Source organism: Gymnogyps californianus, chromosome 1 (assembly GCF_018139145.2).
Source record: "Gymnogyps californianus isolate 813 chromosome 1, ASM1813914v2, whole genome shotgun sequence".
NCBI classification, from domain to species: domain Eukaryota; kingdom Metazoa; phylum Chordata; class Aves; order Accipitriformes; family Cathartidae; genus Gymnogyps; species Gymnogyps californianus.
The window spans coordinates 102,376,280-102,399,965 of record NC_059471.1 but is presented as its reverse complement, the minus strand read 5'-3'; the positions used below and the strand labels follow the sequence as shown (position 1 = coordinate 102,399,965).

The 23,686-nt window shown below is 37.1% G+C and overlaps 1 protein-coding gene across 3 annotated transcripts; it reads right to left on the bottom strand.

Moving 5' to 3' along the window:
• Positions 1 to 904: 904 nt before the first annotated feature.
• CRYZL1 (crystallin zeta like 1) lies at positions 905 to 23,686 on the bottom strand. 3 transcript variants are annotated; one of them, XM_050915078.1, is made up of 14 exons: positions 23,642 to 23,686; positions 22,330 to 22,401; positions 19,370 to 19,447; positions 18,764 to 18,836; positions 18,065 to 18,109; positions 13,810 to 13,878; positions 11,647 to 11,780; positions 10,720 to 10,831; positions 6,858 to 6,881; positions 5,278 to 5,376; positions 4,393 to 4,514; positions 3,820 to 3,925; positions 2,083 to 2,128; positions 905 to 1,391 (listed from the first exon to the last, which is right to left on the bottom strand). In XM_050915078.1, the coding sequence occupies exons 2-14, from the start codon at positions 22,393 to 22,395 to the stop codon at positions 1,292 to 1,294; spliced, it is 1,074 nt and encodes a 357-aa protein (XP_050771035.1). In that variant the 5' UTR covers positions 22,396 to 22,401; positions 23,642 to 23,686; the 3' UTR covers positions 905 to 1,291. The 3 variants fall into 3 exon arrangements, with proteins under 3 accessions (XP_050771035.1, XP_050771037.1, XP_050771036.1); XM_050915080.1 differs by having other exon boundaries at positions 6,858 to 6,878; XM_050915079.1 differs by lacking the exon at positions 23,642 to 23,686 and adding an exon at positions 23,324 to 23,367.

The following is a 23,686-nucleotide window of genomic DNA, read 5'->3' as shown; positions in this document are numbered from 1 at the left end:
TAGTTTATTTTGCAAACTTTTAAGCTAAAATGAACAACATCAGGAAAAAATAAGCAGTTGGGTACAAAGCTTCAGAATAAATGTCAAACTAACAGAGGATTCACATGCTTTAGACGTGTGTGTACACACGAGCATAAAAGCATCACTTATTTTCAAGGCTGCATTACATCATATTAGTAGCAAAATAAGATTTACTCATGCTTTTATGTGCTTCCCTTGCATCATTTATCAAGGACCTACTACAAGTCTGGTGAATGACAGAAGATAGATTAATCATGGTTCTAGATAACCTATCTTCACTCAAATGTTCCAACTTCTTACACTGGTTTAAAGTGCTAGTGTCCACTGTTTGAGCCATCTACACAGCAAAATGAATAGCGCAGTTGAACAGAAAAAATATTTTTGCTCTGAAATAAGAGCAAGTAGGAAGCCACATGCTTTGAAGAAAGAAGCACAGCAGTTCCTTCCCTACTGCTGATTTGCAGATGGTTCACGGCAATGGAGAATGTTGGATAAACAGATTTGAGCTGTGCTAGGCATAGGAATGAGGTTAAAAGAGGGGAAGTGAAAGTGCACAGCATAGGGAGGTCTTACTGGAAAGAGATCAAAGATAACATTACAGTAACAAGATACATAAAGTGCCTCAAACATCTGAATGACACAATCATATCAGCTTATGGACTCTAGATTTACTAGGTTTACTGCCTGGTTGCGAAAATGAAGAAAATCAGCTGTGGGGGAAACTCTTACTGTCAGTACCATATCCTTCCCCTCTAGCATCCTTGCCAATTCTGATGGTTTTGCCTGTCTTTCAATTAAATAACAATTTTAAATGTGGATTAAAGACTTTCAGTGTACCGCAGAGAGTGCTCAGTCTCAATGCAGTCAAAAGCAAAAGGTAAATATAAAGGTGACTATTGGTAGGGGCTGGAGAAGGGAGGACTAACAAAAAACACCAGATTTTTTTTTTTCCTTTAATTTCTTACGGTTGAAAAACAACAGCAACTGAGTTTGCCTGTAGATGTTACTGACATTTGTAATTGGGGCAGGGCAGACAAGATTTGTATGTCAAGATTGCCTCTTTAGAAGTTGCTGATGGGAACATTCTGCTCAAGGGGATCAAAAAAAAAAAACCCCTGAAGTCCCAGGAGCTTCACAGACTATTTGTGCTGAGGTACAAAAGATCTTTAAATTCTGGTTACAGAAATATTTGAAAGTGTACACTAATTTACTTCTCAAATACATTACGTTTCTTTATCTTCCACAGGCTTAGAAATCAGGAAATTGTGTGTCAGAACTGGATGACTTGTCTTTTTCTTGCTTGATTCTTCTGAACTATTTCCATAGAAACTTTGGCTTCATACAATGGGATCGGTTCATCCAGCTGAGGCCTAAAATGGAACAGTATGTCAGAAGTGTCTGGTGAGCATGCTCAGATCAACAGAAATATTGCAGGGCTTCTACTATAGACTTTACTTTCACTATGTAAACTTTACTCCTTAAACAAAATACAAGTTTTATAGCTTTGCTTGGGTTCACAGAAGAAGGCAAGAGCCCTAAAGCAAACAGGAAACAGAAGTTAATTAAAAGATATCCTTCTTTCAGAAAAAAAAAAAAGGTGGTGGTGGTGAGGCTTTTGCTCAACAGCAATACAGTTATCCTGCATCAAGAGAAAGGATCTTCCTTTCCCACCTTATTATGGGAGTCTTCATATCTAGTGAAGCTGTCACTCTTCTCAAAGGAGTACAAGACAGACCCATTGTCTTTTACAGCCAACACCATTTCTCAATCAGACACTGCTGAGCAGCCAGATGTATGCTCTTCCTCCACCAAGAAAAGAATGTGCTGCCTCTGTTACATTTTGACATACAGCATAATCGTGGGGTTTACCAAATTTCCTTGTGCTTAGCCTGCTATATTACAAACAGAAATAGACCATAAACTGCTCCATATAAACTATGTGAGGCATCTTTTCCTGAGCATCCCAATATAAATTTGCAGTACAGTACTGGGAAGAGTTTTCTACTTCTAATGCTGAATTTAAAAAAAAAAAAAAAAAAAAAAAAAAATCACATCTCTCACCTGAAAATGCTACTTGATAATTTCTCCATTATATCTTCTAAGATGGGTATCTAAGAGGACTGTCAAGGTAACAACGTATCTACAGATACATCTTTCTATAATCACGTTTGCTGGCAAGAGCCCTGTATTGATATAAAACCAGCAGGATCAAGGCAAAATGAAAACTAACCTTAATTCCAATCTTTAGATCAGATTTATGCACTTGTTTATATATCAGAAACCTCCTTTCCTGAAATAGTATGCAGAAATGAAATATGGAAAATAGAATTTTGAAAAATAAAGCAAAAGGGTTAAGATTGACAAATGCAGCCCACACTAGTACAACTTCAATCAATCAGAATGGCAATTGCATTTTTTGTGCAGAATGAAGATGACAGACTTTGGTACCAGTTAACTATCCCTACTATTCATACAGACATCCCAAAATAAAGCTGGGAACATAGCAGAGTCTGTAAATTCTTGGAGCACCACTGCACATCTGTAAGAGATCTCTGAGTTAATGACTAACATTCATGACAATGCAACAGATGAGGCTGTATTTAGTCTTTATATGAAACTCAAAAAATAATGTTCCTTCATTTTAAGAGCAATCTGATTAATATTTGAAGCTCAAGCCATTTTAAAAAGCAATCACCTTGCTATTTCTTCAGATGATATTAATGCCATATGCTCAAGAATTTCACAAGACATACAGATCCAAAAAAAAAAACCCCAACCCAAACCAGATTTTTCCGTTCAACTTTAAAGCCTGTTGTGATAAAACGTGCTGCTGTTATTAAAGATACCCCAAGAGACGACAGAATAAATCTTACTGTTTAGTCAGCTTACTTTTTATGTGGATAACTACTCAGTAAGCATTCAACAAAAATACCAAACTATAAAACAATTCATGATAGCCTGCATCCCATAAGTATTTCCTTACTGTGCCTGACCTTGCGTAATCTACTTTGCAGTTTAGTGGAGGAGGGGAGGACTTCCTTGCAGTACAGTTAGTTGTTTCACAAATACAATGACTTAATCCTCACCTGCCTCTGCTGTTCTGCTAAACTGCAAAAGTGATTCAGCAGATCTCAATCTGCAGTGCAGTACAGAACAGGGAGGGTCCTTAAAGCCATAAACAGACAAACCTTCCATTACTTGAAGCGATCCACTGAAAACTGTCATGCTAGTAGAAAGCTCAGAGTCCAGCTGCTTAAGACCAAATGTAGGTAATGCAAATGAAGGAGGCATTCCTCTTCCCACACCCACATCTTTGCTCAATAAATTTTACGTACATAACATTGCAAATAAGGAAAAGGTTATGAAGCCAAAATATTTTAACATTTACAGTTAAACTGATTGCATTAAGATTTACAGATGATCCATCTACTGCCCAAAACAAAAAAAATTTCCAAAATGTCTATACATATGCATAATATAAAAACTTACAGAATCAAATCTTCAATTAATTGGTTCAATCTTGAACCAAAATACTGCATTTTCTCCAGAATGTGTGTTTTCTATTTCAGCACTGCTTTTAATGAAGCATGTAGAGACATATATGTAGAAGGAATGCAGAGACTAGCTTAAAACACGAGTGTATGCTATATTTTAGTTACACTGTACACTTAACTGTGCTGACCTTTAAGCCTGTGGTTACATGACTGAGTAGAAGAGAATCTATTAGTTGGTTTCTCGGTTATATTTCCATCCACTCATATTAGCAGTCAGTATTCAAAACAGCCATCAAAAGGATATAGAGATACTTCCCTTGCTGTATATTGGACAAGTTCCATATCTCATCATTCAGAAAGGAGACTGTGGCTCCTTTAAGAAACAAGGAATGGCTATCTGGAGGATCCAGCTTAAACAAATCGAAGAAAAATGTTATTTAGTTACATTTTCCTATACAAAAATAAAGGTTAAATGGTTATTTTATATAGATAGTTAAACAAAAAACCACCCCTTGCCCATTCTTAAAACTTAGCAAACTTGTAATATTTACAGCTTTAAATGCTACTTTTCTGTCTTGTCAAACAGTTTAATACCCTCAGCCAAATAAAATAGGTCCTTTAAAATTTGTCAGTGCAGCCAACCTATTAACATAACTTACTATCATCTCAGAGAAGACAGCCCCAAAATTGTCCCAAAGGAAAATAAAAACATTTATTATTAATGCTGTATACTTCCCATTTTCTGGATGTGAAAATTTTCTTAAGTGAAAACTGATGTTATTTAACAGTGGGGAACCATTTGGCCAAGACAGAAGCTCACAGACACATCCATATATATACTGTGGTACAAACTAACTTACTGACACAGCATCTTTACCTGAAGATTTTTTTCTGTTGTTATCCAGTGTCCCCCAACACCAAGAAGAGTAATGATATCATGCTTATGAGGCAGCAACTGTGATTTTGAAGTTGATTCATCTTCAGCACTATATAATTTCACTGGAGGGGGGGGAGAACAAATTCATTCGTGCTCAGAAGAAAATTCTGTTCAGAATGAAATGTCCATCTCTTCCTGTACTGAAAACCACGTATCTTGGGATTCTTTACAGTCCTATGTCTTCAGATACAAATGAGTTGCAATATATGCATATGAATACACACAATTAAAGACGGCTGTCTGGAACAGCACTACAATTAAATCATGCTGTTAGTCACATGAGAATATCTGAGAAAGCAGAAGATTTAGGAAATTCAATATATATTTCTTTTAACACATTTCAGTGGAACTCTAAGAAGTTCTTCAATTATTTCAGCTAAAAATAGTAACTTCAGCGTTTTCAACTATTACAATTGTTTTAGAATACAGGTTGACAGTAGTGGCAATTACGGTGTAATTTTTGTATTAAAATAAGGTAGCATAAACAATGATGTCACAGCTCTACTCTTTAAACACATTTTTTTCTTTTCAGTTTTACATAGAGGAAAATTTCAGAAAAATTTAGCAGATGACTAACAGTATTAGATGCTTCCACTAGAGGGTGATATGAGGAGATCTTAAAGAGATCTTGCCTGATGAGATCTATTGACTAAAGATACATACATAAAATTGCATGGGAACAAGCAACTAAATCTAATGGTTTGAGGTGATGCAGCCTCCACCTATGTTACTTGGAAATAATACTACTAATAATAGTAATAATGATAATGATTAAAAAAAACCAACAATGGTGCTCTAAAGATCAGATTTTTATCAGTTACATACCTCCAGCATCTAGAACAATATCCACTCCCAGGCCACCCGTTTCTTCCAAGCAGCTTTCTGCCACATCTATCTTTCCATTTGATACATCTACCACTCGAGCTAGAAAGAGCAGTACATTTGGTTAACTACAATAAAAATGTAGAGTTTACATTCAGAGCAGAACAGAAAGTTTTTAGTTTCTGAAAGTATTACAAGCAAGTTTGCAGCTAAGTCAAAAAAAATAGCCAATAGTTTTTTTTCATTTTCCAATACAGTGCAAGATCAACACCAAAAAATATGTATTAGCTTAATGCAGAAGTAAAACTCACAAGTCTGTCTAGGCCAAAAAGGATAAAGTATGCCACTATAAGAATTAGAAATCCTTCAGTAAGTTCATTCTTTGCTATTCTTCTTTTCCAAAAGCACCTTCAAAAATAGCAAGTTCCAGAGTGACTAGCCATGTTACTGAAGCAAAAGAGAGTGGCCAAAAGATAAGGAGGCACCTTATTTCATGTCTCCCAACTTTCAAATTATCTATCAAATAACCATAGCAGTAATGCTTTGGGAGAGTTTTCCAAGCATAGCTTTCTTCCCTTACTCTACGTAAGAACCACCACTGCCAGTCCCTTGCAGAGCCCTTCCACATCCATCATGTGTAATGGTTACTTGGGAAGACAAAATGCTGTAACGCCGAATGTCCTCACCTTCCTTCTTCTTCCCCCAGCTTTATAAGCTGAGCATGACGTCATATGGTATGGACTATCCCTTTGGTCAGTTGGGGTCAGCTGTCCCGGCTGTATCCCCTCCCAACTCCTTGTGCACCCCCAGCCTACTCGCTGGTGGGATGGTGTGAGAAGCAGAAGAGGCCTTGACTCTGTAAGCACTGCTCAGCAATAACGAAAGCATCCCTGAATTATCAACGCTGTTTTCAGCACAAATCCCAAACCATCGCCCCATGCTAGCTACTATGAAGAAAATTAACTCCATCCCAGCCAAAACAGAGGGAAACAAAAACCTGTTCTCCCTGGCATGGAGCCCTGTCTCCCAGTGCAAGTCAGAAGTAAACATGTAAAAATGCAATAAATTCGGTCACTTACAAGGCACTGACTTGACTTTTCTTACGATTCCAGCAAGTCTTTAAATCTTACTATATCCATCTTTTTCTTCAAAACAATGCTTAGTAACATCGTTACTTATCTCACAGCATGGATAAACTTATTAATATATTACTTTCTGCATGACGTTTTTAACCTCTAAATGGCTCTGGGTCATTAAATAAATATTTAGATGGAAGTATTTACATCTCCTCTTGAAATATTTCTGAACTGAAAGTCACTGATATATTTTCTTCTCATACATCTGTGATACTGTATTTATAGATGATTATAAAGATAAACCACAGAATCAGGAATAACTGGGGCAGAGAAGTAGCAGCTAAGGTTTTTAGTTTTGTTTCCTAATTATGAGGTAGAACAAACATTTAGAAACTAAACAGGCCAAAGACTTCTCAGCAAAATGATAACTGAAATAATGTGAAATAAATTTGGAGGCACATTTCCAAAGCATAATGGATTAAACTCAAATTTGCAATGTGTACTTACCCACTAAAGGCTGCCGTATACCTTCTTGAATTTAATCACAGGGGGTGGGAAGGAAGGAGAGAAGAAAAATTGCAAGAAACTGGTCATTAAGAATATTAACAAATAATTAGTTAATGCTTTGGGGTTTGGTTTTTTTTCCCCCCTTCCAATCAAATCATAAGATACATTCAAATTCTTAGGTCAATCATTCAATTTTTTCACTGAAATCAAATTATCTGGCTAAACGGAAAACACATGGTCATAATTTAATAAAGATTTCACATTAAATTAATACTGATAGTCACATTCCCTGTATGCAAATAAAACCCCATAATACCCTTTTCTTATTAGTTTCTTCAGTCAATAAGTTAAAAGTTTTTTCTTAACACGGCAATTTGACATGGTATAAAGTTTCTGCAAATAGTTTCACTTTTTGAGCATAATTCTGATTTAATCAGACTCAAAGCCTGACTATCAAAAAGAAAGGCAATAGTTTAATCAGTTTGACTATTTTTGGATTTCTGTTTAGCAGAAATTTCCATTTTTTTTTTTACTTAATACAATAGTTCAAAGAGTACTCGTCAGAATCCTGTTCAATTTCCTTCCTAGCAAAATGCTGTAACAATTTATTTCCACTGTGGAAAAGGCTGAGAAACAAATGATAATATAATTTTCTATAACCCTTTGACATTTACGCAAAATTTCTCACAAAACATTTGTAAATTAGTTCAGTTTCTTCTTCTGTGACTTGCACAACTAAAATAACATTATTCTGACTGGCAAAAAGGCTTCAGTTTCTCTCTTCTTTCACTGTTGGCGAGAAATAGAAATATCAATATTTCCACAACTTGCTACCAGAGTTTACTCTCACCCAGTAAGCTCAGCTACAGAGTTTAAAAACTGTCACACAAAAGACCTGCTACTTGGTTTATTGAACATGCTCAAGACAGCCATGAAATCACTGATGAGTTCTTATCAGAAACATATCCACTGAAAGCTCAATATTGGTTTTAAAGGAAAAAAACCCCAACCCAACCAAACAAACAACCAAAAAAAGAAGGGAGTAACCTAGGGAACAGAAGAAATATATAGGTGTGTATATGTATTTTTTATTCTGTTCTCTAACAGAAACTCATCACATTATTTATGTAATATTCTGTCTCTAGTCTGAAACATGGGCATTAAAATTTCAAAATTTGTTATAATCCCCTCCTTCATACTATTACTATATTTACTCCAGAGATTACTGAAGACATGCAAAGACTCCATCCTGCTGGTCTAAATATGAATCCTTAAACATTCAGAGGAACTTCTACTTCAGGCGCTGGAATCTTATTTATTAAAAAAACCAAAACAGAACACCCCAAAACACAAACACAGTGGCTTTTTGTTTTCACACTCAAACTGTTTCTCTTTTTAATGCTGTACCCAGGTTATATCTCTTTATTTGAAGTAAAGTTGCAATTAAAATTTTTTCCCCTAATGTTTATGTTCCACAAACATTTGCAAAACTGCTAAACTAAACTCCTATTGTTGTAAAACAAGCACATACATAAGCAATATAAGCGATGGCCTTTTCACTGCAAGAGGTGGTTACTTCAGCCATTTTATGAAGCAGCTAGTTACACTATACACTGATAACACAAACTGCTGCTCACTGGCAACTGATAGACTCTTGTTAAAAACTAAACAAAAAACCCACTAAACAAGCACAAAACTGAAAAAGTCTCCACCCACGGACATTAGAAGCCAGCTTAGATATAGGTAGCTACGCTTGGGTTACTTAGAGCATTTATTTTATATTAACATTCATATAACTTAAAAACGCCAGCAAAAAGTAAATATGCCAAGCAACCCAAAGTCATATTCATATGTGTTGACAGGACTATGATAATGAAATAAATTGCAAAGTCCTTTTTTAGCTAATAAAGTTTTCGTGTCATTAGCAAAATATACCCATAAAATATTACAAAGCGAAGTTTTAGGTCTTTTGTATTTACTCTCTCACCCTGTGACAGCTAGCATAACAAGCCTCTACATATCAACAGCATTCACAAAAATGCATTATGTTCTGATGTCTGTAATGTCTACTGTTACAGTAAAAAAGACTTCTGAAATAAGAAAAGGAAAAAACAGCTTTTTTGTGACGTTGCAAAAAAATAGAGGTAATATAGAAATCTAGAGAAATAAGTTTGGCAGGTCTTAGAAGAAACGATGACATTCCCAACACAAAAGTTTGCAGCTCCCTGTTGAAGATCGTGAAGGTCAGACAGCAAAAATGTCTTTCTCCCTGCTCTTGTGTAATAACCTCTGCACAGCACTCCACTTCCTGCTGCATTATCAGCACTCCAAAGCCACTACTGGAAGAGCTAAATACTCACTTGGTAGGCTGGAAGTGAATCACTCCCCAACACTGCAGATGTGTGTGAACGTGCAGCCCCAGAACGCACACGCACACTGTGTTGTCTCTGTGCTTCCACTGCCAGTTCTGTTCTCGGGAGCCAGAAAGGAATTAAAATTGACAAGAACTCTGTTCTCTCTGTGTCTAAAGAGCAGCTCTCTGGCTTATTTCATCCCTCTGCTAGCTTACTATTCTTGCGCCAGCAGGGAGAACACAAGGACAATACTATGTGCACCTGCATATCAGCAATGCCTGGTTTTAGTGAGTCACTAAGAACAAGAGAGGAGATTTGAAAACTGCTCTAATTCTCCATTTGGAAAGCCAAGATTGCTAACAATATTACTATGCAAAACAACAAAGGAGAAAGGAGTCAGAGTCAGGGACAGTTAACCTTGACAATATCTTTTTACACAGATCTCATCTTAACCCATATATATTTTGATTGATGTGACTGTAATATATGTAGATGTGATAACTGACTACACAACGCTTTCCCCCACAAAGGCATTCTTACAAGAGACACAGCTACTCTTATGTATACGTCTTTGAATGACAACAAAAGTCATACACTGAAAAATAAACTTGGTGATTATACTGTGGCAGTCTTTGCATTGTGAGGAGGAAATATCAGACACTAGTTTTAACCTTTTGTTCACTGTAGAGCAAAGTTCATGGACTGCAATCAAACTGGACTTTGCAATGCCATCCTTTATTTTAAAACTGTCTGAATAAAGAAATATTCTACTTTCCTCCACTCTGCAGCACTGAAATAAGAAAAAGTTTGATCAGGAAAGATGCTAGTAGCTTCTACATAGAGTATTTTCCCATGGCCCAAATAGCACTGTTACGTTGAGGGAAACCCCCCCAAAAATTTAAGTATCAAAGAGAAGAAATGGAAGAAGTCATAGATCAATGCAAGTATTATGTCTAATGCAAAGCTCACTTAGAAAATAGGAAAATGCAGAGCCTTTGAACGTCCAGCTACAAGTATGACAGTACTTGAAACTGAGCTGCCACACAGCTTGATAAAATACTATTAGAAGTAATTTGAGTCTGATGAATACTATATCTCAAGTATATGATTACATCTGAACTCTGGCTCAGGTACCTAGATTACATACTGTGATACTGGTGATTTAGTAATGCTTTCTTCTTGTTCACAAGCAACAATTTTATAAAATGAAAAGACTTCTTGAGTAGTTAGGCCAAAAGCCAGCCCTTGGCACTATTGTGTGAGATGCAAAGTACTGAAAGACAATCATTGCAATGTAAATGAAGAATAAAAATGCCATTAAACACACCTAAAACAGAAATTAAATACCTATGGAGTACAGAATAAATTTTAAAACTATTTAATTAGACTATTTATAAATTTGTATTTCAGTTTTCAGCTACTGAAATAAGTCTCTAGACTAAAAAGAAAAAAAAAATGTTTTGAGACGTTCTTTAGCATAAACTTTAGCACTGAAGAATATAACTTACCCACAGGAGGTCTAAGCCTCTCCAGGTACTGCTTATCTTCAAGACTGTATGCAGTAGAGATTACTTTAGCTCCTCTATGTTGTGCTAACTGAATAGCTATTGTACCGAATGGCTGCAGAAGAAAAAAGGTAGATGAATTTATTTACAGCAACAATTTGATGCCATTTAAGAAAGATTATATTGCAAAGGACATTCAGGAGAAGTCAGGAGAGTATCCAGAAATGAACTTACTCCTTCAATAAAACACATCTGAACCAAGAATTTGAATATTCACAGATCTGCTTCTGTTCTAAGTGAGGCCAAAAAAGTCTTTTCATTGACTGGGAAGCTCTGAACAAACTTTTCGTAATTAACTAGTTCTCCTCTTCAACAAAATAGCTCAGATTCTACTTTAAGTAACACCATAACTGCAATTGTAACTTGTAGCTTTGGGCTTGCTTTCTTGTTGAAGGAAGAAGTACTACCAAGGCAAAAAGCCCCAGCCGCATTTACATTAACGAATCTTGGCTGAGGCAAGCTCCACATCTTCATTAGCAATAAAGATTGCAGTAATGCAAATGAAATTATTTATATCTAAGAGAAGTTAAAAAGCAGTGGTGGGAAAGGAATAAAAAATTAAGGCACTTTCCTCCAGTTACACCTGAGGGCTTAGGGTAAAACTATATCAATGTAAAACACTAGAAAAGAACTACCTCTCTTCACTACCCACACAACATGTAAAGGACTGTATTCTTGGCTCAGTATCTTATGTGGGAGGGCCTTTCCTATTAATCCATTAAGTTAAGGGCGCTGCCAGGAGTAAAATACAAGGCTTGATAAGTTTAGTATGTTGTAAGAAATCCAACTGTTCTGGTGATAAGACAGTTATTTATGGCAGAGGTAATCTTTCTGTTCTGAAATTGTTATTATTGCACAGTTGTTACCTACACTTGCTCCATCCATTACAAGGACAGTTTTTCCAGGAGAGACTTGGGAAAGGTAGTGTAAAGCTGTGTATGCTCGGACACCATCACGAACAGTCCCGGCTGCTTCAACCCAACAAACTTTTTCTGGTTTACGAACTAAGTTTTGGGAAAAAACAAACAAAAAAACCAGATGAGAAAAAAAAGCAGCAAGTCCTTGACATTTCACTCAGAATTATTTTTTAGACTTCATTAATTTCTAAAACATGAAAGAAAATTATACAAGTCAAATCATCTACAGGTGTAATTATGATCTATTTCATAAAGGCAATATTCTGATGTTGTGGCTCATGGCAGCATTAGGTCAGCTACATGGAGTCGAAGTGGAAAAGGCAATTGTTATTCCAAGAATAATCAGTTTGCTTCTGCAGCACTCTTATGAGCAAGTTCAAATAAAAATACAGTATTTAAACAGGAAAAAGAAAAAGAGATACACTTCCTACCATAACCTCCTGACAGAAATGATCTGAGGAGGTCTCTTCTTTTCACAAAGATAATTCTGACACAGAGAACATACAATGCGAGTTCCAGCCCATGAATTCCTAAATCTCTTTCTCTATAGGTTAGAATCTTCTACTTCATAATCCATTGGTATAAACAGCTTCTGGAGGTTCTAACACATTTTAAGAGACATAAAGGTCAAGATAACATTATTTGTCATCTCTGTTTTCTGTTGTCTTTAACTACAACACACTTAAGAGTTTTCCCATTCTATCCACACGTTTAAAAGCCTGGGGAGGTAACGTTAATGAAGTACTCTGTTAACTAGAAATCACAAGTTCAGACACCATTTTTAATGTAAGCAATTTACATGATTTAGCAGAGACCTTGATACTAAGCTAGAAAATCATCACAGCCCAGCTAAGAGTCTAGCTTAGAACTGAACTAAATAAGTGCAATCCCCTTGATGGACACTAGAAAGGAAAAAGACTGGAAAAGTTTGGTCTGTCCCTTTAAGCATGAGAACTGACAGTTTAGCCTGAATCGGGGAAGCCATAAAACAACATAAGCAATGCGATCACCTGGGATCATTTATCAGTGTGCTGGAAAAGAATTCTAGGGATCATCACCAGCATCATCACTTTGTGTGCCAGTTCATACTACTTAGCACAAAGTAAGCTACTGAAGGTAATATAAAGTCAGAAATATTTTCTGTCTTTAGTTACTGTAAATAGTGATAAGGCAGCATAGACCTCTAGATTTCATTTCGCTTGATTTGTACTTTCAAGCGTTAGAAAGAATAAACCTTATTTTTTCATCTCCACGAGGCCATGACTTATTCTGCAAAAGCTGTCATAGCTAGTCAGGAAGATTTCATCTTCAAACAAGTTAACATAAATCATACTTGTTTACCTCTCATATATATTAAAAAACATGGAGAGCATATGCTACCATATTTTACGCAATAAAAGTAGGGATTTGGTTTTGGTATAAACAAATTTAAAGGAGTCACTTCATAACTACACAGGTTGAATTCATGGACAGTCACAGAAACACAATACAAACTAATTTGAGCAAAAGAGTAGCTTACTCAAAGTAACACAACAAACTGTTGGGAGAAACACAGAGACTCCCAAATTTAGTATTCTATACATTAAAGCACTCTGTGCCCAGAAAGGGGAAACTGGAAACTCACAATAATTGAAACAAATGTTTCAATAGTAGGTTTTCCCCTATCCTCACTCCCTGAAAACTCCTTTCTCCAGCTCTAGTCTGCTAATTTTATCCCATCTGTTAGTCTGGTCACAAGTGATATTCCTGGATTGAGTCAAAGTAAGGAAAAAAGCAAATTTCTCCTCATTTAATTTTGTGACAGATGAGGTGAGGAAAAAGTAGAACGACAATGAAGCAACAAAAAGGGAAGTTAGAAGGGGAAAAAAAAGTCTCAGCCTGTGTGGTTTAGGCAAAACGTTAACCCATTAAATGATAACAGCAAAGAAAAAGCCCTTGAGAGTACACAGTATTCAAAGCTTCTATGAACAGGTGGAGTAGACAGAATGTCTGAATGTCGCTATACAGAGTAAGTTTGCCCAGAGGTCCAAGTTAATTAGCTCCCTATTAGAAAAGCTAAACTGAAGTCTAAAGATACAGTAAATGTAAATATTAGCAAAATATATGAACTACATACCCAAATAATGCTCATGAACTAGAATAACTTCACAAAGACCAGACTCTTCAGAATCCAGGGGCAAAATTCCTGAAAAAAAATTGAACACAGACCTTTAATTTCAAAGAAGCATACATTATAACCAAAATAAGCTCCTACTGAAATTGATAGTCCCACTTGGTCAGTTGCCCTCTTGTCAGGTTTATGACAGGTCAAGAAAAATTGCCAGGGTAACAGCCTGTAATCTCTGTGGGCACAGTGCACAAGATGGTTCCAAAGGTGCTCCAAACAGCATTTTGGGGTTGGGGAGAGAAAGAATAGGGACACTACTGAGTGATTTTTGCTACCGGCATGCTTAATTTTTGCTAGGTCATGTCTGAACTCGTTTCACACTGCTCTCACTCTGATGAGTGCTTCTGTTTCTACTCTGGGCCATGGCTAACAAAGAAGAAAATCAAGCTCTCGTATTGCAGACAGGCACAGACCAAGCCACACTACAGATACCTCTACTCTTCCATCCTAACAATGTGTGGTGTTAGCAAAGGCAGCAAAAAAGGGACAGAAAGAAGCAGAGGAAGAACAAGCAAGAATGCATGAGTGTAAGTTTTAAAAAGTTGGAATAGAGAAGAGGAACTGAAGGAAAAAAGCCACCCATGGAAGACAGAGAAAGCAAACACAGAACGGGGAGGGGGGGGGTGTGTGTGTGAAGAAAAAGAAACCCATCCTCGTCATAACAGTGCTTTTTTCCTCCACTGGGCAAAGAAGGAGATTCATGAACAGCAGGTTCTGGCATCCGATCAGTCTTCTGAATATATGTACCCTCTATCCTCAGTAAACCAATATTTTTTTCCCTCTCCCATCCAAATCTTATACTCCATTTAGACCAAAGCAAGGGCTTTGGCTTAAAACCCTCAGCAAATTTGGCTATTTCCAGTCCTTCACAATTCCCATTAAAAAATGGTTACCCTACAGTGCTTGTATACATCTGCAGATCTCTCAAGGGTTTATCTATGAAATAATAAAAATAAAAAGTCTAAAGTAGCTATCTACAGCAGCTATTGTGCAATTAGGAAATAATGCAAGAAGGGCAAGAATCTCAGAACAGAACACACTTTCTTGCAACATCACTATCAATTCTGTCTTACTTTCATAACTTAAGTCATCCTCTAATCCTTTCATTTAGCATACAAAATATAAACATGTATGAAAGAATGTCCCTAAGAAATATCTCTTCTATCCTAAAGCATCATTCAGAATTCAGATTAATCAATATCATATTTCAAGTGTCAAGAAAAATTTCCTTTTAGTAAGCTAAAATAGCCTTGGCACCTAAACCAGTTTGCATTCTAACATCTTACTATAGATAAAGCAAAACACAGAATGAATAATACATGAAGACATTCCTTTTCTTGACAGACGCAAAAGTTCAGGAACAAGTCACATTATCTCCTAACACTCAAGACAGCCTCCAAGGAGTCATTATACATTGCTGTCAACTCACATTGATTTCAGGGTCTCTAAAACCATTCACAAAAACATGTCCCTTGTACTAAGGGAAAGACATACGGCATCTTAAAGAACTGTGCCCCTTAGTATACCTCATAATGCTTACAGAAGCTCCAACATGAAGTATAGACCTTTATTTTATGTACGCTATACACACCAAGCATTTGATACAAGTAGAAAATTAGATTTTTCACCTTGTCAAAAATACTCCACATAGTGTAGGGCTTTTGTGCATTGATTATTTATGTATTCAGTAACAGGGCATATGGAAGAACTGACACGCAAACTGGCTAACCACCAGTAAATCTAAGCAGGTACGTTTATGTTTAGGTTCATGTCTCCAAGTATTTGTGGCCAATTTAACTCTCAGAATATTTTTCCCTGCATTTATTTTAATGAGGAACATGGCATAATTGATTGCTAAAAGATTCTGAGAGCAACAAATAAAACTGACTGTAACTTTGAAAGGAAGTCAAGAATGTATCTCAAACCAGAGATTTTTGGCTGGTCTGAGGTTTTACTACTGTATTTTTCTTAACCAAACAAACGATTATGTATAAAAGAATACATTATATAGACAAAGAAATCTCCTCTGGAAGATTAAAGAAGGATCAGAAAATCTTTAAAAGCGAGAAACAATTCTTGGTATGATTTTAGGAATAGATTAATGATTTAATACACCAAGTACTTCCAGTGAGCACAGTACTATTCTCACATGAAAAAGAGTAGATTCATAAATAAGGACCGTATTACCATATTATTACTGTTAAACTCAGTAAGGCATATATACCAGGACTATACTCTTCGATAAAAGGACAGGCTTTTTTGTAAAATTCAAGTAGAAATATTTTTCTGACAATTGTATATTTTGGGACACTTTGATGTTATTAAACACACAGATAACGAAACCATTTGGCAATAGCTCATTTTCTTTTAAATCTGCTCATTGATTAACTATGTATAAACTCACAGCAATAGTAACTGGGAAGTGTGCTTGTTAGGAAAGATTTACCAAAACAGAAATATTTCACTCCTATCTTTTGTCTTTATAGCATTTATATTGGATGCATAAAGTTGAACAGCTGTTTGAAAGGGAATGCTATGAGATTTCAGTATTTAAAGAAGTGGGTTTTCTTTCTTTTAGGGCTAAAAATATTTAATGCTATTTTCTTCATCTTCCTATTTCCATACGTGTAAGTCTGACTTTTCTGTACCTGCATTCACAAACATTCAGTATTCAAAAATAAAAAATGCAGACAACAGAAGTCTCAGACAAAATGAATCTGCTTCTTTCATGACCCAAGTAGAGACTCCATTCCCTTAATGTCACATTTACCCTGAAGTAGCTCAGCTGATTCAAACTACTAATTCTATATTTGAATTAACAAGAATGGAATGAAGTCCTAATTCACAAAAAACCCCAACCCTCCCACAGCCACTTAGACCTCTCAGGTCTACTGACATTTTCAGAGGGTTTTTTTTCCCTAACTACTTACTGAAGCTGTATTCCTTCAGCTACAACAGAAGGTGATTGAAACACAAATAGTATTTTAAAATATTCAATAGATGCAGCATATGTCAGTAAGATATCTAACCAAATGAGCAATACTGTTCACAATAATGATACTATTCATAGTTCAAATTTAATTCATATGCAAGACCAGAAGATGCCTGGCCATAACTGTTCTACTTCATTGAACAAAGCAAAGCCAATTCTGTACCCCATAAACTGGAATATTAATTCCCAACGGTAAGGATTACGCCTTCTGTGGTGAATACATAGTAATAATCACACATCTTATTCCATTAAGACTTAAGCTAATGATATGAAAAGTCTGCCAAAGTTTTACCAGGAAAAGAAAAGCCCCAAACACTTTCTGTGTGATTTCTGACCTGGAAGTCTGTTTTAAACAACAAACAAAAGAAGTACAGTGATTACCACTTGCCTTTCTGATGGGCTTCTCTGACAATAATGTCGTAGGAGGATCATAAAGCATGGACTCCCTTTGGTTAAGTTAGGGGGGAAACAAGTCCACTTTCAAGAACTCTAACGTGAAGTAAAAATGAAGATTCTGGAAAACGAGCTGCTTGAATCAGTGTCTCTTTTTAAATGTGGCCTTGTATTTAGCAAAACACCTGAGTACGTGCATTGCTTTTGGCAACTCAGAAAATCCAGTAGAACTGGTGAACCTACTTGCATGTTTAAGTTAGGACCACTCTTGATTTCTCTACTCAAACAAGAATTGACGTGACTTAGAAGGAACTGAACAGTCTTTAGTATGCTTGAAGAAGAGATCCATCACTAGCAGTTAAAAGTATATTTTTGTATCATCCTCAAGAAGGCAGGAAATATAAGCCTAGGCTTCATATCATCCACAGAAATCAAAAAGATACGTATTAATTGCATCAAGATGGTGTTATAAATACAAATAATTGTGTATGTATTCAGATGGTCATCTTTAGAACACTCACTCCACATGGCTAATTGGACTCAGGCGTCTATTCTTAAATATTTGGTGAATGCAGTAGGACTATGACAGATTACATTAGCTGGGGACCTGAACTTCCATTTTCATAACCAAAAAAACTTCCCTAAGAGAACACTTTTAGAATAGAATTCTCATTTATAAGAGTTTATTCATGTGACACTAGTTGAATCTTTGAAAATATATGTCTAATTGTAGCTTTAGCAACAATTATAACCTCAGCCATTCGTTATAAAAAGATTACTAATTGTGTTAGTTGATAAGGCAAACAAGCATTAACTTACCCACCACTTCATCATCTGGCTGAAAAAAGGTCACCTTTCTTCCAACTCACAGAGAACATATGAAAAGGAGGAAAGAAGGTATGAAGATAAATGTTTATAGCTGAAATTGAACATGCATTTGAAAGCACTGTTCATCACTAGCTCACAAAACTAAAAATATACCCTGCTAGTGAAAAAATTTTCTTTTCTGTTAAATATGCACATACCAAAACCAAATGTTTAATTCACTAAACTTTGGCACCCCATCCACAAACAGTTACATGCAAGTACACACACGTATATGTGTTTGAAAGATCCAGGCTTTAAACTACACATCAAAGGTGGATATATCAGTGAAACACTGCTGAAATTCCTGAATGTTATTTTGTCTTCACAATTCCAACAAATGATTTTTACAAATAAATTAAAAAAATCGTTATAGCATATGCAGATAATATCTTAAGATCTTAGTATATTTTATTTAGAAAGCTGCTGTGCAATTTTTTTTTTTTTTAACTCTGAACAGATATGCAGGAATTACAGTTCAGTTCCTTTTTTTACTTTCATTTCAGTATCATTATTGACTTAGGAGAAGCCTCATTAAAAAAGCAAATAGTTCCTACTATTAAAGGTGTACCATACAAACAGTATTTATTTGTTCTGGATTACCAGACCTTAATTCTTGCTCCATACCCTCACAAGACAATTATGCTAACTTACCTTCCAATACAACTCCAGAAATTTCTCGACCAACAGGTAAAAGCTCCTTCTCCAGTTTAATTTCTGACAGAAGCTAAATGAAAATAATGGTTACAGCATTCTTACTAAGGCTCAAAATTTGCATATTTATTATCATCTTACAGTGTTTGATATTCACAGTAAGAAAGTTGGGCCATTACCAAAATGTTATCTGGGGGAAAAAAGTATGCACATTCCTCATTTAATATTAAAACCTTTGCACTGATTTTCTGTATTTAAATTTAGAAGCATACAAAAAAAAAAAAAAAAAAAGAGTGTTATTAACAGGCAAGCCAAACTGTGACTTAAAGTCAGTATGCAGAGGATGATAAAAGGGATTTACTGTAAGAGAACTCACAAATGACAACTGATCTTTCTCCATAAATTAGGAACCAAATTACAGGTGCTTTTTATTTAAAGAGATATGCAAGAATACCACATCAATCCTGTGCCCTCTTTCTCAGCAGTAAAGCCATATCCTCAGATGGCATAAATGGAATTGTGCCAATTACCAGCTAAGGCCCTGGCTTAGATCTTCAACGGAAGCTGTAAATACCTCTAGCTTTTATAAAAAAAATAAGCAAATACCTTTGTATCTATCCAGCTCAGTGCACAGGCTCTAACTTGTACTTTCACATCGTTGTCTCTTGTAGGAGGAAGGTTTTCCTAGGACAAATTTACAGACGTTACATTATACAATGCAACGTGAATGTGCTAGTAGGATCGTCTCAAGCTCCTGAAAGCACTTTTCCACAGAGTCTTTGTTTTGTAGTCAGAACAAGAAATTATTTTCAATGAAAAGGGAACTGATATCACAATGGATTTACAACACCATTTTGCATACATGTATATTACTATTACAAACTGACCACTAGACCTTGCTAAACCTCAACAGACACCGACATTATTTTTCTGTTGGTTTTTTCCTGCAAGTTATATATCACACCCTTATCTGAAAGAATTTTAGTATGTAATTACCCCTTACTGTCTGTCTAACAAATAGAAGGAAGCAGATCTTTAATATTAAAACTATATTGCAAGAGCGATGGAGAATTTTAAGAGAATTTTGACAGGAATGTCTGACATACTGTACTGACAAACTTACTGAGGTAAATATTCAAGTAGTCCAGATGATGTCAAAGAAACAGCACTGATAAGAATTGGTGTTAAGTCCCACAAATGATGGCTACCTCACATACAAAAGTGTTCTACTAATGAAGCCTCGCCTTACTATTTCAACTTCTAGTTTTGGGATTGATATCTTAAATGATTTTAAGTAGTTAAGTACTGCTACTTTAAAGTATATAATTAGCCAAGCTGAGTTCTGGACTGCTGACTCCACACAGCTGTTGAAGAGCTACTTCAGGTACTGGAGGCAAAATCATGTATTTCCATGTTATACTGTAGTCTGCAGTGTAGTCTGTTGGAATTGAAAGTGAAACACTTACCAGAAAGTCATGAGAGAGCTTTGTTTCTACTTCTGAAGTTAAGATATATTCTTAAGTGTTTAAGCTTTGATTTTTTTTTTTTAAACTCTTCCCAAGAAACAGCTGTTGCTTTTCTTCTAGGCTTAGCAACATGAACAGTAACCTCTATCCAAGGAATATTGAGCTGAACTTTTTCTCACCCCAGCTGAGTTAAACACATGCTGTTCCTTTAAAATTGCAAGGCATTTTGCCAGTCAGACTGACCTCCTGCTCCTCAAACAAACCAAAGTGGGCTCTCACTCTTTGTTCCACAAAACAGAAAAGGCATTAAACTGTTGAACTATAAAAATACTGCATCTCTGGTTTAAAAAAAAAAAAAAAAAAAGTTAGAATCTAAGGGACTTATGTAATTTATGTAAATTTAAAATTATACTGTCTTTTGGAACTATACTTTTGGTATAGCTCAATGAACCTAAGTACAATACACTTAATAAAATTGCTTTTCTTTATAAAAGAATACAAGTCTTAAGAACAAAAAGAGACGATGAAATGTTTGTGCTATTAACTGGTTCCTACCTTCCTATTTTAAATATGTCATTATTAGGAATTGACCAAGCACCATATAAGGAAGGTTTGCTGTGGAAATTCTTCATCCAAGCTACTGACTTTTTGTTATCCACCTTCTGTTCTGTTAAGGTCTCCTCAGCCAACTAGCTTTCCTCTTCCTCACTTTTTTCAATATTTATTTCTATTTAAGATGAAGATTCCATAGTGCTTGTCATTACACACACACCTGCAGAATCAGTTCCTGTCTGAAGAGATTTAAATAGGCAAATAGGCAGACAAAGTCTATGCACAGGAGTGCAGTTTCAAGATCTGCTTTAGCTTACCTAAGACTGTACCAGAGCTGTCTGGCTCACCTGTTGCCAGCATCTACATATTTCCATCCCCTCCTTTGTGTTGCAGCTAGCAACCACGGAGCCATCGCAGTGATGTGAAGTAACTTGTAACTAATTACTAGTTTTCACCTGGATAAGTAAGCTGATCCATCTCACCTTATAGCTGCATGACGCCTAAAACCATTACAAGGAAGAGAACAAAAGTGTGCCGCTGAAAGGTGAACAAACCTTTCCAGCAAAAGCACAATTTCACAATCAGTTTAAGTAGGTCTAACACTGCTCCATGAATATGCACCTTGGTTGTATCAAAATCACCCATCTCACTGCATCCTTCTCTTCAGGCAGTTTGTGAGATGTGCTTCACTACTGGGACTTTGCAGCTGCTCAAGAAAGATTCTCACCAGTACTATATTGTTTCATTTTGATACATGGCTCATAGGTATATTTAGGTATCTATATTACACAGGTATACATAGGTATCTATTGTAATTTATGTTGTACCTAGAAGAGATTTAAGAACAGAGGTTCACATCCTCAAAACCATGTAAGCATTTGTCTACTGTTCAGACACCCATACTGCATCAATATACACTCACTGACATGCTATTTTAGCCTTATGCCACAAGCTTATGTGTACACACTTATCCAATGAATGTTTACATCAAACTGACAAAGACTCTTTAGCACAATTGTTTCAGCTAAATTTGACAGAAAAATAGTTTTCTTCTTGTTCCTTTAAGTTGCAGAAAAATAGGTAGCTAGACAAAGGAGACTTATCAATGCCTCTGAGAAAAAGGCTGCACTGTGATCTCAATCCTCACTAAGAGCAAAGAACTCAAGAGGAAAGAAAATAACAGTAGGACACTCCAAACACGGTAAATTTCTCAAGCTATATTTCTACTTTTTCAGTGACCAGAAAATCCAACCAGGAGATGTGAATCCGTATGAAGCCAGGGTTCATTTGTTACGCCTGCAAAACTTGTTTTTAAAATATGGACACCAAAACTGCACACAGAAATCTAGCACTGGTCTTGCCAAGTGCTGCATGATGATGGTAAAATACACCTCCCCTACTTTCATTTACCTGCCTGTATGTGCAAGGATTACACCAGTTCTTTTTTAAGTCTACAGAAGAATTAGGCATTTCAATTCCCTTGTGGCATTCAGCCACATTCCCTTCTTCCACTGAATGATTAATAGTGCTATTACGATCAGAACTCACTCTTTCCTGGAAGACAAATGTAATTTCCTCTCCAGGTAAATTCTGCTGACAATACAAGGCCTTCATAGTGATCTGAAAAAAGACACAGCAACCAAACTGTAATACATGCAGTATCTATAGAGCAAACAAGTAACTAAAGCCTTACATTACTTTATAAGCAGAACAGCGATTGTTTGCAAGCAACACAGGGCCTATAAATCCTTCCAATACGTAAGTTCTAAAACAGATCAACAGATAAGGCAAGATATGGTGTTACCTGCAACAGGTTCCATCAGTACTGTTGACCATAATATAGCAAATCCTAGGAACTGAGGATGTACAGCAAAAGGCAATGAATGATACACAGGATTTACTGACTGGTGGTCCAATGCAGTAGATGGGTTGTTTGCCACCCAGGCTGGAAGGCACACAATTTGACTAGCTCAGACAAAGGCAGCACAAAGGGCAATATAACCAGTGCAGGAATACAAGGAACCTTACATATGACTTCACTAAAAAATCACAACTTGGGTTTTTGGTCTCCTCTCCCAACTTGGCGTACGTTGTCCTCAACAAACAAGAGCCTTTTGGAGAGGAAAAAAAATTAAAAAAGAGGTCTCTTCAAGTTACAGGAAAAAGAAAAGCACATAGCGGAGAGGCAGAAAACCATGTGGCCATTATATTGCTTCTGACAGCCAGCACTAACACCTCAGGGGACGCCCGAGGTTGAAGGGACCGCCCTGAGGCACCTCGCCTCTGAGAAACGCAGAGCAGCGCCGCAGCCGGGGCCCAGCACAACCCCGACTCGCCCCGCAGAGAGCCCCGAGCTCGGCGGTGCCGGGCCACTTCGCCTGGCTCTCGGCGCGCTGCGGCCCCAGCACCCACACGTTCCCTGGAGGCAGCTGCCAAGCTGCGCCCGCTTCCGTTAGCGCCACTGGCCACGCCACTGCTGTTCTTCCGGTGCTTTACTCCACCGGAGAGCAACTCAGCACGGAGGGAGAGACCAATGCCTCACCAGCGCCCGCCTCTGCCTCCGCACCGTGACACCCGCGGCGCCGCAGCAGCCCCTCAGCACCCGCCCTGCGCAGAGACGACGCCAAACTGGGGGGCTCCAACCCCACCCGAGGCACCCAGCCTCCTTCGCGCCGGGGCTCCCAGCGGGAAGAGTCCCCGTGAGCCGAGACGACGCACCGGCGGCCCCCAAGAAGCGTCGCCACCCCGAGACCGGCGGTTGCCATGACAAACCGTTACTTCCGCCGCTCCCACCTCGGCGCCCTCCAGCGAACGCGGGCACCGCCCCCGCTCCCAGCCCCGACGTCTAGAGAGGCCCCACCTGAGCTCATCATTGGCCACAGCGGCCGCCACTCGGCATAAAAGC

Bases quoted from the DNA above. Each gene is read 5' to 3' on its own strand.
- CRYZL1 (XM_050915078.1), bottom strand. From the start codon at position 22,395: ATGAAGGCCTTGTATTGTCAGCAGAATTTACCTGGAGAGGAAATTACA. The intron at 18,837-19,369 runs GTATTTGCTTAT...ATTTTCATTTAG, and splicing joins TGAGCTGGATAGATACAAAG to CTTCTGTCAGAAATTAAACT. The intron at 4,515-5,277 runs GTATGTAACTGA...CCCCCCCTCCAG, and splicing joins TATTGTTCTAGATGCTGGAG to TGAAATTATATAGTGCTGAA.